The sequence below is a fragment of the Acanthisitta chloris genome, unplaced genomic scaffold (genome assembly GCF_000695815.1).
Source record: "Acanthisitta chloris isolate BGI_N310 unplaced genomic scaffold, ASM69581v1 scaffold13244, whole genome shotgun sequence".
Classification (NCBI taxonomy): domain Eukaryota; kingdom Metazoa; phylum Chordata; class Aves; order Passeriformes; family Acanthisittidae; genus Acanthisitta; species Acanthisitta chloris.
This window is the reverse complement of record NW_008667845.1, coordinates 110,712-128,699: the sequence shown is the minus strand read 5'-3', so window position 1 is coordinate 128,699 and position 17,988 is coordinate 110,712. Positions and strand designations below refer to the sequence as shown.

Genomic DNA, 17,988 nt, shown 5'->3' with positions numbered 1-17,988 from the left:
AGCAGGAGAGCTCTTACCTAGCTTAATTCTAGCAGGTAATAACATTTCAGAGGTGAAAAACCCCTCAGAGGAACAAAAGACATGGGACTATGGACCTATGAAGGTCTTTCTGCCAGCACTAGTACCTGATTGCCTCTGGTGCCTGTCAGACTAGTAAGTCTTTAAGGCAAAGAGAGGGAGAAATTGTAGATTCAATGGAAGGCAAAGCTAAAAAAGGAAGATGCTGTCTATGAATGCAGACTAAAGGTGACAGTGATTCAGCACATTTCAGCTGATTGCTCATTTAGTATCCTGACTTTTGATTAACTTGTCAGCCTGCAGAAAGGTTGATGCTACAGAAATCAGAGCTCATGCCTTCCCTCCAGGAAAAACAGACAAAATTAATGGATGATACCGAAAGTGGTGAAATAAAAAGCTCCCTGGCTGCAGCACGACATTGATTCTGATTAGAGCCAGGTTAGTACCTCAGCTGCTTGATCCACAGTCAATAAACACACAGGAGAGAGGAGGAATGAGGCACAAGGACATTGCTAGGCCAAAACAAGGGGAAGGAAAATACTGCAGAAAACAAGACTCCGGTGCACTCTGAGAAACTGCCCCAAGGAGTGTCTGCAGCCAGTACACAGCTCCTCACTTTCTGCCATCTAGAGCATCTCACAGGCTGTGGAGTGGGAACACAACTTCAGTACTGACCATGCCATCCCACTGCTTCCTGTGGGCAGGATGCTGAGGTGTGTGCCCTCTGCAAGACCCTGAATCCACAGTGAGGAGCCACAGAGATGCAGATTCAGCCAGAACATGTGAAAATATGCACCCACCCCTTTGTCCCAGGCCCTGCACTCACTGGAAGAAGATATTGCAGCTCCTCCAGCCCCGTGGAGAGAGCTGGAGGGACCAGCACTCTGCCTGGGAAGGAAAGGAGGCAAAAGGCACAGCACTGGAGCTGTCTGAGCATCTCAGACTTCCTCCTCTCCTCTGACACACACCAAGCCTTGCAGGGTGACTTGCACTTTGCTGTGTTTGCATAGCATCAGCTGCTCCCAGCAGATCATAAAGGCTCAGGGTGCCCAGCTCACACGTGCACGGGGCAGGAGATCCCAGGCCACTGTGAGGAGCTCAGTTACACATAACTAGCTGCAGACAGCAAGATTTTGGAGGCTCAGACACTCCTGCCTGCCCTTCGGGGCTGAGGGAGACAGACAAGCCTCAAGGCAGCAAGAGGATTAGATTGGAAAATCGTTCCACTTTGTTTTCCTAAAATAAAAATCCCTTTTCTTCCCTAAAGCAGACTACAACTACCTGCTGCTTGGGAAATCTAATTGTTCAGGGTGGTGATGAGCTCAGGCCAAGCTTCTGCACTGGCTTGAATTCAACTCTGCTCCTATAGCTCCAGGTGCCTCGCCAAAGGCAGCAGAGGATCCTGTGTGTGTGGTTTGGAGCTCTGCCACAGAAACTCTGCCCTGCTCGGCTCAGACGTGGCTACAGGCAGGAAAACCCTCTGGCAAAACAGAGATCAAGGAGTTTTGGGGGAAAAAAATGAGGAGAAATGGTGATGTACATAACGTGGGCACTGGCAGATGTAACCTGGGCACTGGCAGATGTAACCTGGGCACTGGCAGATGCTGCCAGAGCGAGAGGTTGTGAGCACAGGGTCATTTCCATGCAGATGTGCTCCCACGTGCTGCCAGCAGCAGGGCATTCCCACTCAGGGAAGCGAGCTGGCAGGTCTGCAAAGCACTCACGCAGGGCCCCACACTGCTGCTGTGCTGCCTGACAATATGCAATCAAGGCAATTATTCCTCCTTTACGAGGGCATTTAGCACATTGTACGGTGTCTCACCAGCTCCTCGCTCACCCTCCACCCCAGCCCAGCAGCGGTGGCTGTGCTGAGCAGAAATCAGCTTAATTGCAGTCCATTTGGAGGCAGAAATCTGCTCTCCTGAGGAGGCACATGTTGGATGTGATAACTAATGCACAGGTACTGGGCTGAGTGCCTAAAATGGTACAGACACAGCCCAGAGCATCACAGGACCCTTGGGGACTGCCCATTCCAACCCCCCTCACCCCACCACAGGACACCCTAAGCACAGCCTGGCCCTGTCCTCTCCACATCCCCTGTCAGGTGTTCATACCCATGATGAGAGATCATGAGTCTTTTCCTCTCCAGCAGAAAGAAGAAGCATTGGCACAGGGTGCCCAGAGCAGCTGTGGCTGCTCCATCCCTGGAGTGTTCCAGGCCAGATTGGATGGGGTTGGAGCAGCCTGGGCTGGTGGGAGATGTCCCTGCCCAGGGCAGGGAGTGGAACTAGATGAGCTTTAAAGTCCTTCCAACCCAAACCACTCTGTGGTTCTGTGATTCCCTCCCTGCCCATCAGATGCTCCAGTCCTCTGATCATCTCTAAGACTCCCTGCTGGACCCCAGAGCCCAGGACTGGACCCAGCACTTCACAAGGCACACACACCACCAGGCACTGTGCACTTGTGCATGTCTAGCTTGTTTAGATGTTTTCTACTGAATTCTCCTCCACCAAAGGGAATTCTTCCTCACTCCAGACCTCATCACTGGTCTCAGTTACTGAATTCTCCTCCACCAAAGGGAATCCTTCCTCACTCCAGACCTCATCACTGTCTCAGGGACATAAGGTTTGTGAAGGTCAGTCTTACCAGTAAAGGTGAAGGTGGCATTGATCACTCCCTACCCATCTCCATGTCCATTCTGCAGACAGGGAGATAGAGAGATACCCTATCTCCTCCTGCTGTGGATACAACCTAGAAACCCTTCTCACTGCCCTTCATGTCCCCCAGCAGTTTCAACTCCAGCTGAGGCTTTCCTGACACCATCCCCATGTGTTTGACTCTAGGCACATGAACAGAGCCATGAAAACCCAGGAGAATGTGCTCACTGGAAAGAAGCATATGCTTGAGGGCTGCTTTGTTTTCCTACGTGACTATTTTTTCTTTCCTTCCCCTCTCAAAAGCAGATCAGTAACTTCACAGCAGAAAACCTGCCTGCTTTAAGCACACATTTCAAAGAGACCCACAAGTGTTGATCCCATCACCTATTGCATACACTGAAAAGAGCACTGAGCACTGGATAATTGGACTTCCCTCTATCTTTATCTGTCCAGTAAGGTATAAATACTTTGTTTGGGCTTATCTTCACAGCCAAAGAAAAGAGTTGCCCACATAATCCATTTCAAAATGGGATTAGGGAGACAATGTGACCTGAGCACACCTGCCCAGGGCTGTACCTGCAAATCCCGGTTGTGGTTCTCACAGAGCAGCTGCAGGAACCTGAGGATGGGCTGCATGATGGAGATGACAGCACTCATCTCCAGCTCATCTTTGCTCTTGTCTGCTGCAGGCTGTGCTCCCTCGCCCGGCGCGTAGTGCTCGTCGGGGTCGGCCTCTCTCCGGTAGGTGTTGTAGGCCTTGCGCGTGGCGGCCGACGCCTCCAGCAGCTGATCCCGCACCTCCTCCGTGATCTGCGGCGTGGGCTCACGCACTGCAACACAGCAGAGCACACCCTCCTCAGGGAACATGCACCAAGGGGCCAGGAACAGCCACGCGTCCCACCACAGCAGCAATCCGGTGAGTACGTTTAGTGTGACGCGAGGGACGCGTGGCACGCTCCGCACCTCGACGCCAACCACGGTAGAGGTAGAGATTGGGGTATTAATTGGTTAGGGCACACACGTCTAGCACCAGCAGGGGTTACAACAAAAGGACCTGCTTCAGGGGAAATGAGGGTTTCTCCACTCATGGTTAGAGCAGGCACTGACCACAGCCCAGGGTCGTTACTACGGACCAGATCGGGGCAGCTTGTCACGAGGGACAAGGTGAGAGTCTCATCTCAGAAACACTTTCATCACTTCAATAGCACAACCTCACAAATGGATGAAGAGGGGATGAAGCTCTCGAAATCCTGAGCCAGGGCACCACTGATCTCTGAACTCTGCTCTGTGGGATCAGAGATCAGAGCATTATTGCATCAATCGAAACGAGTTCAAAACACTTCGCTCCCCTGTCGCCTCAGAACGGGAACGGCTGGGGATTACCTCTTTTCCTGTTGGGTACATCTCTGTCTGAGTCTTCATCTTTCTTTTTGTTCCCTAAGTCACTGGTGTTGACTGTGACAGTTGCCTTGATTTCTTGCTGTGCCACTTTCATGCGATCATAAAAAACCTTGAAGAACTTCTCAGATTTCTTGTCTTCCGTCAGGCGGCAGAAGAAGGAATGCTGCAAGGGAAAATGAACAGGAGCTGTGGCTCCAGACACAGGTCTGAACCCACACTATATCTCACCTCCTGCACTGCGTGGTATCCTGAAGGACTGGGAGGTTCATCAGTTGTCAGCAAACCCAAACCCAGAGCAATGGGAACTTGGGAAGCCTCAGGGTCTCAACTTTGCTCACTCCCTTATTAACAACCTGAAATGTCTCTCTAAAGATAAGGGAGGGCAACAAATCACATTAGCCCTGATCCAGTTAGGCAGCACACCTCTCTCAGCAACAGAATTAAGGTAAGGGATTTCCTATAACTTGATCCTCAGTTCAGAAAGAAAAGGGAATGAGCAAAGCACAGAGGAGAAAGAACCATCCTGCCTTCCCACCCTCAAATCCGAGGGACTGTGACTCACAACGTGCCACAGCCAACGTTAATCACAGTCCAAAAATGTGCAAACAGGACCATGTTGTGAGGGACATCTCGTGCCGAGTTTGCACTGCCCTGCCTGCAGCAACCTCCCTAAAACTCCTAACCCCCACTCAAAGTGGCAGAAAAACTCTAAGCACTGACTACTTTTAAGAAGGTTCATTACTCTTCTTCTGCCCATATGTGCACAGAGACAGAAAGTTCCTCCTAAAATCGAGGAGAATACAAATCATGTACAGGTCAGAAAAGGAGCCAACACAGTGAGTGATCAGACAACTCTTGATGAAACCAATATGCTGTTACATAAATCAGGACCAGAGCTTAAACACGACTGAAGGATGAACTTGTAAGTGGGTCACCTTATGCAGAGCATTATGAAATTAGTTAGCATTCTGTAGCGACTCGCCATCCAACAACTTCACATGCTGAATAGGAATGAAGCCTGATTTATTGAGAAAACAAATTGGAGGGGAATGGGAGACACCCTGCCTGCTCCGGAGCGCAGCGTGCTGCCTGGACACTCAGAGCTGTGTCTCTGACTGCAGGCACAGGAGAGTGTGTGGCTCTTTAAAGATGTTGGTCAATACCCAGGAGATATCCCTCCCATCACTGTGGCACCTTCTGCCTGCCCACAGCAGCTCAGGTAAACAGAGATTGGTCTTCTAGTGATGGACAGAGAGGAGGGAAAGGAGAACCATCCAGCACAGACCTCCCACATCCACAGGTCCCACCACACCAGCAGCCTCCTCCTGACACTGCTCAGAGTGCAGGAGGACAGAGCTGCCAGAGACCTGTGGGATGTGCCCTCTGCCCCACCAGGGCTGGGCCCAGGACATGCCAGAGGATTTAGGTGCCCCATTGGCTTCAGAGTATTGGCAGAATTCTTCTCTACTCCAAGACTAGATATCAAGAGTTTTAATGCTTTTGCTGAAAGAGGATCCATTACAGTAGAGATTAGGAATTAATCCCTCCCTGTGAGGTGCTGAGGCTCTGGCACAGGGTGCCCAGAGCAGCTGTGGCTGCTCCATCCCTGGAGTGTTCCAGGCCAGGTTGGATGTGGCTGGAGCAGCCTGGGCTGGAGGGAGGTGTCCCTGCCCAGGGCAGGGTGGGATGAGATGATCTGTAATGTCCCTTTCAAATCAAACCATTCAGTGATTCTATGATCCTATAAAATACACCCAAATAAAAACATCCTTTGCTGAATAACAGGTCCCTTATCCAGAATTTTTTCATTCTAAACTGGTTCTTTGAGGTGACCAGACCCCGAGGACAGAACACAAAGAACCATGAGAGGCATTAACGTTTCCCTGAGCTGCTGACCAGTAACCAAACCCACCAAGTTTGGTGGGTTTGCTGCCTAAACATTGTTTAGGCAGTACAGCCTAAGCAAAGTCTGTTACTTGGTGGCTACAAGGACACATAGAGGGAGAGTTTACACCTAAGCTGCACCTTGGAAATTTTCCTCTACCAGAATTAGACATAATAGCAATAATCCTCTGCAGATAAACCCCAGGTTCTAAAAAGCCCAAGCACATTCTGAGAAATGCCATGATTTGCTTGTCAGGCAGTGATGGATGTCACCTGGCTGTCACCTCCACGGCCCAGACAGGAGGAGTTTCCCTGTGATGAAGCCATGATGAAGGAAAAGCTTTTGTTAATGAACCACACTGAAGAAATACCTGGTGTGTAAGTAATTATTACTTGCTGACAGGCTTGATTTTTGTCTTTTCAGGCTTCTTAACTGAGTTTCCACTGAGCTTCAGAGAAAACTCCCAGCCGAGAGAAGCATTTCCAGTAAAGCTCTCTGTGCGTGCTCTGCATAACTCAAGGGGTGTCACCAAATGATTGTTTCAGTTTAGGTCAGGATGCCTAACACCTTCACACATATGAATCAACCACATGCCAGCTATCAAAGCTACTGTATTTTAAGAGGTGTGATCTTGCAAGTTGTGCTCGAGCAGGTAATGGGTGGTGATAATTCTGACAGAGATCCTAAAGTTTTAGTTACAGATATAGCCTCAAAGGCAAAAAAAAAAAAAAAAAAAGTGGAAAAATCTCCCTTTTTGCAACGGAAATGGAGTGGCCATTTTAGAGCACCTTCTGCTGGGGCCCTGCCTGCACACAGGCGTCGTGCGAGCACGAGGCTGCTGAAAGAGCAAGTGTGGAGGCAACAGCAACCTCCACACTTGTGTTCTCTGCTTTAAACATACCCCTGACTCTGCAGCATCTGACATCAGCCATCCCTGAGCCTTCAGTCACTGCCAAGCTGGCACTTGGGATCTCCTAAAACACACTGTGGGGCAGGGAACTGTGAGCTGTAACTCCCCAGGACAGGCTGGGTCTGGCTGTCCCAGGATGAGGTGCCACCAGAAAAGGTTAGGGGAGATACAAGCTCCATCTTGTACCCAAGACAGTGAGAGCTGGAGAGGGATTTGTGATGAGGGCATGGAGTGATGGGACAAGTGATGGCTTTAAACTGACAGAGGGCAAGGGATGGATGGGATATTGGGCAGGAATTGCTCCCTGTGAGGTGCTGAGGCTCTGGCACAGGGTGCCCAGAGCAGCTGTGGCTGCTCCATCCCTGGAGTGTTCCAGGCCAGGTTGGATGGGGCTGGAGCAGCCTGGGCTGGTGGGAGGTGTCCCTGCCCAGGGCAGAGAGATGGTCTTTAAGGTCCCTTCCAACCCAAGCCATTCTGGGATTCTTACAGAGTGCTAAAATCCTGCAGTATGAAACTGCATTTTATTTCAGCTGTGTTTGTTAATGACTGTTACGAGTCATTGCCATGGAACAAGAGCCATGACACAGCAGACAGCAGCCCATGAGGCCTGTCCAGGCACAGCAAGCACCTTCAACAAGCACAGGCACCTCAGTGAAGCACAGCATCTCTCCAGAGCACAGCAACCAGCCGAGCAAACGAACCACGACAGCGCCGAGGCGACAACATGCAAGATAATGTGATGGCAATTAATTACACAGCCACAGGAGGAAACTCTAAACCACCCACATGTGACATGCACAAGTGTCTAACAGGACAGCCACGCTCACCACGAGCAAGGAAATCACGCACAGAGCTCTCCACCACCTTTGAAAGACAGAGCAACCACCTCCTGCACACGCTTGTTGTTCCAAGGGGGTGGATGGAGGAGAACACACCTTGGGCATCACATCTGCCACGGCAGCCACACCATCCCTCCTGACACCCAGAGTGGTCTGTCAAGGCACCACAGAGCAAAACAACTAATAACACGTGGGGAGTAACTTCTCCATCCTTCTCCTCTCCATCACCCAACTCTGCTCCTAAAGAAACCCAACCAGAAGCCTCACGCACAGCAGAACATCCTCCCTACACCTCTGTGAGCCTGTGAGCCAGGGCAGGTCAGCAGCTAAACACCACCATCCTCTGTGACTTTACCTCCTTGGACCACACACAACGTGTGGCAGAAGAGAAGCTGCAAACCAAGTGACTGATTTCACTAGGAAATAAAGTGAAGGCCAAGTTGAAACTGCAGCACATGGAGCAGGTACAGCCTGGCCCACCCTGCAGCACCAGCAGCCCCTCACTCTCCCACCAGCTCAGCCCAAAGGTGTGTTTAAGTCCTGTGGTTCTGTGAGAAAAGCATCCTGTCTTGAGAAGGCAACAGAGGGGATGAACTGTGTCTGTCTATTGTCTATCCCAGTGTTTAATCACTATTAGAAACATGTGGCTAAGCTCCTGTTTAAGGCACTAACTTCCACTCACTGTTTTTTTTTTTTTTCCACAAGTTTATGTCTCTCCTGCAGTTATTCCCAGGAACTTGGTCTCCTCTCCCTCTCTGATTATTTACATACTCTGCAAAATGTTTACCTAATGTTTTTTTGCTAAGCTGAAAATACTATTTTTACTTGCTGACTTTTCATTCAGAGTTAATATCATATTGGTGGTTGCTTCTTGGCATGTTCTTAAATATTGCAGATCATTAACAAGCTGGATTGTGGAACCACACTAATAACAAATAAATCAGCAAGCAACGGGCACATTTCCTAGCATTAGCATTTCATTCCAAGACCTCTGACATATGCAATACGCAGAATTTCCAAGGCTGAGGGGAAGGGAAGCTCAGCTGACTCCCCAGCAGCTCGGGGGAGCAGGATTAGACAGGCAGGATAAGCACAGGGCAGGGACAAATGCTCCTTAATGTGCTTCACAGACCAGGAATCAGGAGCAAATTGGATCTTCAAGCAGCAGAGACAACACTTGCCCTTTAGAGAGCAAAGCCACCAGGCACAGCAGACTGGCACCTCTGTGAGGGTAGACAGAACACAGACCCAGGTAGCTCATCCACTATAAATGCAACTAAGCCACAATAAATTTAATGATGAGTCTGTGTCCAGTGACTGTTAAATGGGGAAAAAACCCCAGGAACCAGCTGAAGGCATCTTGTTTCCAGCTCTTTGAGAGCCTTGCCCAGTTTGGCCTGTGTGTGCTGTCACCTGGAGTGGGAACACCTCTGGATGTGGGACCTGCCCCGAAGTCACAACTGCTCTGCCAAGAGAAGGAACAGCTGTTGGATGGTTTGGCAGGGAACAGTTTGACTTGCCACCCCAGACTCTACTTCCAGGCTGCCCTGTCTGAATGATCAGGTGAGAAACAGGACCAAAACCTGTCAGCAAGCACTGGGCTCCAGTGTACCTGCTCAGCCTGGGAGGGGTGGCCTGGCTCGAGTGAGCCCTTGGCTGCAGAGCACACACCATCAGCTCCCAGAGCATTTTGGGGACCCCACCCTGCCCGAGCTGCTCACCAGACCACAGCCACTGAGCCCTGCCAGACCATCCCAATGGATCCCAAAGAATTCCCCAGGAAAACAAAGACTTCATTACCAAGAAATAAGGGAAAGCAAAGCCCCAGCAAAGCTTCGCCAATTAAAGCAAACTGTTGTCATCTCCTTCCCCATCTCTCCAGTGCCAGTGAGCAGAAAATACCCCATGAACTTGGCTAGTCAGGGAGATTTCTGAGAGGAAAGTCCCTCCAGATAGAGGAGGAAGATCAGCAATCTGGCTGCAGCTCAGGACATTTTCTTCCAACCCTGGAGTGAAATTATTGCAGGGACCTCAGCTCGGACAGGCAGCCAGCACCAACTAATGCAAAACTTGTGTGCTACTTCATCTCTGCAGGAAGAGTTTGCCACCCCCAGACTAGCTCCTAGAGCTGGGCTACTTCAAAACAGCCACATTTGAAGAGGAACTGCACTGCTAACACAAGCACCGAGTTAAGCACAAATGCCAACCCTCCACATTCTGCCTAAGCATATTGCGAGGGCTTCCACTGCAGAAAATTCCACCCTGACTTGCTTTCTCTCCCTCCTCACCTATTTATTTTAAATATCACTAATCCCTCTCTCTGGAAAGCTCTCGTACGTCCTGGCTGGCTGAGGATCCATCACTTTGGGTGTGAGTGATGGATATCATTAGTCTTGCATAGCTCAAGGAAATGGCAGCTGAAATATTTCACGCCGAACATACTTCACAGTTTGAAATAAACCCATAAGGAAAATCTGCCAGAACACCTCGATTGCCTGGGCTTTTTTATACAAACTGTAAAATAAACTTTGTCCTGAAAGCAGAAGGAGGACTTCCCAGCTCTGTTTTCCACAAATAAGACAAACTCTCATGGGCATCCACACTCCATCCCGCAAGGATCTGCTCGTTGCTGGAGGTTCTGCCCCACCTTAAGGAGGGTGTTCTTGGCAGGGTGTGAGCATCCAGAGCTTGAGCCATGGAAATGTTCATCTGTCCCAAGCAGCAGCAGAATCAGACCAGGAGAAGGGACCTTATAGCTATATTGGGCCCCTCCTAAGTGGGATATATGATACTGATCCTACACGTTCTCCTCCTGCAACACTCAAGACCTTCAGTCAATCTTAAAGTCATTTCAGAGGAAAGCAACAACAAATCTCATAGGGATATGGTTCTCTCATGCCCATCCAGAGCCAGTACAGCCTCCTGGGACTGGTGACCTTGTCCTTTGGACAGGTGGATGGTGACCCTGGAGGATCACCGGGAGGTGAAGGCACACTGGGGGAATGACAGGTACGAAGGTGACTGTGGGGTTTGACCCCCCAGCTGGGAGCAGATGGCCTGAGGAGTGTGGGAGAGGGGGCCCTGCCCTGCTGTGAGCACAGGGGCAGAGCTGGGTCCCTCCTGCAGGAGCAGCAGGTCCACGCGTGGCTCCACATGGATCCCACTTCCTCGCCGAGCCAGCGGGCGCTGTGTAGGTGTGAGAAACAAGGAAGTCTGCAGACTCCCCAAATGAAGGGGAAAAAAAAAAAGAAGTGTAAGATCTTCTTGAGAGACAGAGGAATTAAAGAAAACCATAGCAACAAGTCAGTCCACCTACCCAAACCACCCACCCACCACCAGTTTCATTTGCTGACGCACTTCAAAAACAAGCTGGCTCCTACCCGCTCTGGAAGGTGAGCAAGCCCTGAGAGCTCATTAAATTCCCTTCTCAGCTACTCTTGTGTGCCTGCAGCTAGTGAGCAAGTGGGATATAAATAGAAGTTATATAACAGAGCTTTGTTGATTCCTGTGCTTACCAAAAAGAAAAAAAAAAAAAGGCAGGATGACCTTGTTTTGCTGAATAGCTTTGCCTCTGCCTGCTCGGGGAGGACTTTAATCCTGCTAGGGATCATCTGAAAAGTTTATGTTGGACCTGGAGCCCATGGAGGGAAATAGGGAGAAAGTGCTTTAGGTCCCTGCTCCTTGCAGGACCAGGAGCAGAGAGCTGAGGGGATGGTCACACAGGAGGTGGTGTCAATCCATGAGCAACACGAGGCCATGAACACTGGAGAGCAAGGTGCAGAGCTGAACCCCATTAGCACCTCTGCTTTTTCATGGATTCACAGAAGGTTAAGGAGTTGGAATGGTGCTTAGAGACCATCCAGCCCAACCCACCAGAGCAGGTTGCTCAAGGCTCAGCCAACCTGGCTGTGAACACTGCCAGGGTTGGGGCAGCCACAGCCTCCCTGGGCACCCTGGGCCAGGGTCTCAGCACCAGAACAGGGAAAACTTCTGCCTAAGGTCTCATTTAATTTTCCCTCTTTCAGTTTCTCCCCATTGCCTCTTGTCCTGTCCCTGCAGCTCCTAACACAGATCCTCTGCAGTTTCCCTGGAGCCCCTGCAGCTCCTGGCAGGCATTTTTTACTTACACTGCTCAATGGCACAGATGGGCACCACAAAATCCAGGCATAAAACCTCCCTTTGGGAAAAGAGACTGGAAGATGCTCTGCTACAGGAGTACTGATGGCCCAGAAAGCAGCATCAGCTGTAGCTCAAGTGGGAAGTCTATGTAGTATCATTACAGTCTCACCTATTCCACCCTGTGCTTGGTCTCACTGTGCATGCCCTGAATGAAAACACAGTATCTCTGCAGGAGAGATTCCTCACACTGCATTATTAGTGGGACTTGTTTGGGTGGAACAAGGAAGACTTCACCATGCTAGACACATTGAAATACACGTGAAGGAGATGGTGTGGCCCTACAGCCTTGGCAGGCTGAACCACAGAGCTCTGGAAGTTGAAGCAACTCGAAGCCACAAGGCTTTTTGCACAGTCACATCTCAAAGAAGACTCACACGTGCTGAGTCCCAAGCCATGACTCCACATATGGATTAGCTCTTGCCATGCCATATGGAGGCACAACCCTCCAATCTACAACCACCATCTATCCCTCCCCAGTGCTGTCTTGAGTTGGGGTGGCCCCTGCTCCTCATCCCAGACTCAACAGCTGGGGATGGAAGGGTGTAGAGCAGATCACATCATCCTCTGTGCAGGAGCAGTGACTCCGCTCAGATGCCTCAAAGCCAAGAGCAAATCCCACTTACTTCCTGAAAAATAATCACCTTTTCCTTGTGTGCTGACTCTCAGCACCTCACCCTGTGTCTGCAGCCCACCTTGGGAAGAGCTGTGGATGAGGGGAATGAAGATACCACCACTCATCCAAGTGCCAGACACACATCACGTCACTTTGGGGCAGAGCTTAAAAAACTGCCTGAAACTACAGCCTAATGTCACCAACCTCACTTTACCTTCCCCTGCTGCAAATGCCAACGTGTGTGTGTGGGTAATTTGTCACGCACGCTGACTTTGGAGAAGATCCCTAATTAAGGGAGCAGAGTCTCCATGGAGAGGTGTTATGTAAGGGACTCCACTTGCCATTAGCTTCCCCGAGCGAAGGGGAATGAAGATACCACCACTCATCCAAGTGCCAGACACACATCACGTCACTTTGGGGCAGAGCTTAAAAAACTGCCTGAAACTACAGCCTAATGTCACCAACCTCACTTTACCTTCCCCTGCTGCAAATGCCAACGTGTGTGTGTGGGTAATTTGTCACGCACGCTGACTTTGGAGAAGATCCCTAATTAAGGGAGCAGAGTCTCCATGGAGAGGTGTTATGTAAGGGACTCCACTTGCCATTAGCTTCCCGAGGAAACTCCGCGGAGGAGAGGCAAGAGGCACACAGCACGGATGATTTCTGTTTAGCAGATGAGAGACAAGCACTGCAGGACAAGTCCTCAGCAATTTCCTCCTCCGCCACTCATTTACCAGAGCTGTTCACGAGAGGAGAGCTCGCCACGGAGCGCGCCGAGCTCTCAGCCCTTCCCAAGGAGACACAGCTCCGTGTGCCCACGACCAACAGCACCAGCCACGAGCAGCTCTGGTGAGGTGCCCCCGAGCACAGGTGCCACGTGCCAGCAGCAGGCACAGGCCCTGGGTGCAGGGCACGCTCCCCTCGCCGCGCGCTGACGCCAGCGCTCTCCAGTGATGCTGAGGGTTCCATAAATTAATCAAGGGGCTGATGTAATTTGCAGCGTTTGTCAGGTTCATTTGCTGGCCAGTGTTGACCCTGGGGTTCCACCTCTGCTCCTGTCTCTGTGCAAAGGAGGAGTTCCTCTGGCACCCAGGGCTACCAAGAGCTCACCGGACACAGCCACCAGGGTCATCACCACCCCTGGTACCAAAGAGCTAAGCCCCAGAACGTTTCCATCCAGAGCTGCAGGTGGGCAAAGACCTTTCCAGAGCAATTCCCGTGCCACATTGACATCCATTCCCAGAGCAATTCCCGTGCCACATTCACATCATCCCTGCAGCAAAGCACGGAGCAGCGTGGGACTCGCTGTGCCACACACTACCAGCTCAGCCTCCTTCCTGAGGTAAACCACGAGTATTTTTTCCTTGTCCTGCTTCTCCCCCACATTAATTTTCTTAGGAATACAATAAAAAACCCTCCTGCCTATTATAATAAGGAACATTTCTGGATTTGCTTTTCTGCTAGAGTTGGCAACCACCTACTTTGCCTACCCTTAATATTGGCCCTGCCTGTACCTAATGAAACAGCAACACCTATTCCAGTTATCCCTTCCCAGCATCATGGGGATGTATTCTCCCACTGCAGCTCATGGGAGTTACCCGGGAACTCCCATTATTAACCATATTACAATCATCATGTGCAAGTCCCTGTGTGTTGGCACAAACCCTTTGCTTCATTTCGGGCCGAACTCATTTCCCGTGTGAAAACCTGGAGCTAAGAAAATGCCATGCAGGGGTGACACATTTCTGGCTTTGCTGCCAAAAAGCCTTTTTTACATAACCTGTCCCTAACCCACCAGTTTCCTGGTCTCAAAGGCCTGCAGAGAGGAGCAACTGAAGCTCTGCAGAAATTATTCAGGCTGAGCACAGAATGAACTTGTTTGGAATGCTATAAACCAAAAGCTGCTGATAATAACAACCAAAACCTTTCTGAAATGAAGATAAATTGTGTTAGACCTCAAAGGCAAAGCTGGCTGGTTCAGCTAAGTCAACTTTCACAATGACGAAGGTATCTGAAGCAAAATGAACACAGTTAATAGTCCCAACACTGAAGATGACTCTTCCACTGGCACTTACTGGAAACTGCAGAATGACTGTGGAAGATCCACTCTGCAGGCTGCAGTGGTTGCAACCTACCTCCCTAATCTGCAAAACTGATCAAAAGAACACACACTTAGAGAAACACCAGGATATAAATGGCCACAGAAAGTACTGGGTTCATTTTCTAAGTGCACCGTTTCCACAAGCAGCCAAACCTTGCAGTGTATTTAGCACAGCTGAAGTCTCACCAAGTGGGAGACCCTGGCTTTGCTGTACTCAGTAAACCTCACTGTGCTGGAGCCAAAGGCTGCTGAGCAAACCCCACCAGATCAGCAGCTGCGCAGACCAAGTACCCACACAGCTCTCCTGAACACTGGGCTGCTCCTAGAGCCTGCTGTGTTTTGAGAACATCAGCTCTTCTTCCTATGTGGAGACAGCAAAGCTTGATTACACCAGGTCAGCATCTCAGGGTACCAGTTTAACTTGGCCATCACATTATCCAGCAGCTCCTCGGGGAGGCACAGGCTTGAGCTGATCATTTTACTAAAGAGCAAGTCTCCACCTTGGCTTTGATTCCCAGTGTTGAGCCAGCTGTTCTCCCAGAAGTTAAGCTTTGTGGTTGGTGTTTTGCCCATTGAAGTTCTACTTACTTGGCTTTCATGACTAAAACTCTACTGAGGGATCAGAGTGCTGAGTACGTGCTGTTCCTGACTGCCACTGTCATCATCCCCACGGGCCCTGACTCTGTCAGAGCCAGTGCAAGGCACCACAAAAATCTCTCCTTAACAGCAGGAGATGAACCAGTGCAGAAAGAAGTCAGGGAACATGTCTGTGCACTTAAGAGTTTCACAGAATGTTAAGGGGTTGGAATGGGAGCTCAGAGATGATCCAGCCCCAGCCCCTGCCCTGGGCAGGGACACCTCCCAGCAGAGCAGGTTGCTCAAGGCTCATCCAACCTGGCTGTGAACACTGCCAGGGTTGGGGCAGCCACAGCCTCCCTGGGCACCCTGGCACAGGGTCTCACCACCAGAACAGGGAAAACTTCTGCCTGAGATCTAACCTAAATTTCCCTCTTTCAGTTTCTCCCCATTGCCCCTTGTCCTGTCCCTGCAGCTCCTAACACAGATCCCTCTGCAGCTTCCCTGGAGCCCCTTCAGCTCCTGCAAGGTGCTCTGAGGTCTCCACACAACCTTCTCTTCTCCAGGCTGAACAGCCCCAACTCTCTCAGCCTGATAAATCTCCCCCTTTCCCTTCTGCTCCTCTCAGGCCCCTGGAGTGTTCTAGCATGGAACACATCCCCATCCCAACTGCTCCATGGGATCCTTTCAGTAACGCCTCATCCCTGTGCTTTGCATGCATGAGTAAGAGCTCCTGGGTGTGCCCAAGCCCTCAGAGCTCACAGTGTTAGCTGTAGGCACCACAAGTCATTTGGTTCCTAAAACATTCTGTCCTTGCCAGCAGCCCACACTGGAGCAGAGCCCCCTCCCAGCCCAGCACGTACGTGTGCACAGGGACTGCTGCCTGCCCCCAGCATTCCCTAAAGACACCGCCAAGCACTCCCTCCTGAGTGGGAAGGGATGGAAAATAGCCCCTCTGGTTTGTGGAAGCACCACCTCTACAGGCTGGAGAGAGCAGAGCCTGGCAGAGCGCTGGGCGTTATGCTCCGAGCATCCCACGCCAACGGCTTCTTCCTGACCACAGGGCTGTTCTACAGCTCCAGACAGCACATGCAAACTAAATAAATCTGCCTTTTGGTGGAAAAGGTGTCTTGGGAGATGGATTGCAGATTTTCCTGTTTGCTCTGAGCGGGTGAGCTAAGGAATCAGCTTCCCGCACGGATCTGAGCGCGGTGGGAAGTGACTGTGCTCGGGCTGTTACTCCTGGGGTCCAGCACGAGCAAACTCAGGCTGGGGCAGAGTTTGTTCTTCCTTCCAGCATGACAGTGTGAGGTTACCTGAGGCTCCCTGAGAGCTGGGAAGATGAAAGCTCAGCTGCCTTTACATTAGAGAAGAGCAGGAAATTTCAAGGAGTGACTGTCTCCAAGCAGTGTTAGTCCTGTCACTGCAGTTTAAGGTGACATGGGATTTTCAGCACTCAATTCCCACTTTGTCTTTTGCTAAACAGTTTCACTCCAGAGCATATACACAGGGGGGAAAAAAAGAGGGTATTGATTACAGAGAGGAGCCCAGAGACATTCCCTGTCCTCTCCAGGGAAGTTTGCATAGACACAAGAGGTGCTGCTGTTGGGATCTAGTGAGTGTTTTCACCAGTGATCAATGATAACTCAGGATTCAGCCCCACAGACACTGCAAACACAACACATGCAGGGCCAAAAGAATAAGATATCTCATGATCAATGATTTTCATAAGCAAGTTCTGCTGCAATAAGGTTTTACTTTCTATTTGGAATAACACTGTATGAGCTTGGGGTGTGTTCATTACAATCCCCACTAGGCACAATGTTCGTTTAGGGGAATGAAATCCTTACTGAAAACACAGACACAAGAGAAGAACAAGACTGCAGGAGGAATAAAGAACAGCAGGACAGAACTTCTGGTGGTGGCCTGAGGTTTACCATGCACTAATGTCAAACTCCAGTCTGAAATCTAACAGCTCACTGTAAAAGCCTCTGAGCACACTGCAGTTGCTTAAACTTACTCCTCAGAGCCATCACTAACTCACCTACAAAGCTGTTTTACCTGCCCTGGGAAACACCTCCATTACCAATGCCCATGCAAACATTTCATAGGTTCACTTTCACATGGTAGACACAAATATTTCCCAATTACAGGTCAAAGATCACTGAGTCATTTCCCCTCCCATCCCTTTAACCTCCTCAAGTTTCCTGAATTTCATAAAAACATTTCCCTTCCCGACATGGTTCAGTCATAAGAAGAAATTTTCCGTTTCCCTACCTGTATCGTAGTGTTCCCACCTTCCAGGAGGGCAATGGCCAGCAGGATGCTCTCGTGGAAGACTCTGTCACTGGTGGCATTCATGATGAGATCTATCACCAGGTTGGATGCACCTTCTTTGTCCAGATGACACTGGACATCTGCCAAACTCATCTCCCCTCGGCTCATTGAACTCGATCCAGAGCTTCCTCCTATAAAGGTGATCATGAGAAACAGGTAGAGATGAACCCTATGGTGATGCCACCTCACTTCGAGGCCAGGCTGGATGGGCTTGGAGCAACCTGGGCTGGTGGGAGGTGTCCCAGCCCATGGCAGGGGGTGGGATGAAATGAGCTTTAAGGTCCTTCCAACCCAAACTATTCTGGGACTATTTTCTGGCAATGATCTCAAATAAACTGCACTTTATAACCGACTTCAAATGGAATTTTTGCTCATCCTACCCCACAATGAGAAAGTATTAGATATTAGAAAGAATGCTTTCACTATTAGGGTGGCTTCTTAGTATGTTAAGGGGTTGGAATGGAGCTTAGAG

At 50.2% G+C, this 17,988-nt stretch overlaps 1 protein-coding gene across 1 annotated transcript in view; it reads right to left on the bottom strand.

Moving 5' to 3' along the window:
• LOC103800315 (inositol 1,4,5-trisphosphate receptor type 1-like) overlaps window positions 1-17,988 on the bottom strand; it is a 147,359-nt gene that overhangs the window by 32,130 nt on the left and 97,241 nt on the right. The window contains 3 exon segments of the mRNA XM_009072691.1: window positions 3,252-3,505; window positions 4,059-4,239; window positions 17,457-17,647. Of these exon segments, the coding sequence (XP_009070939.1) occupies window positions 3,252-3,505; window positions 4,059-4,239; window positions 17,457-17,647 (626 nt within the window).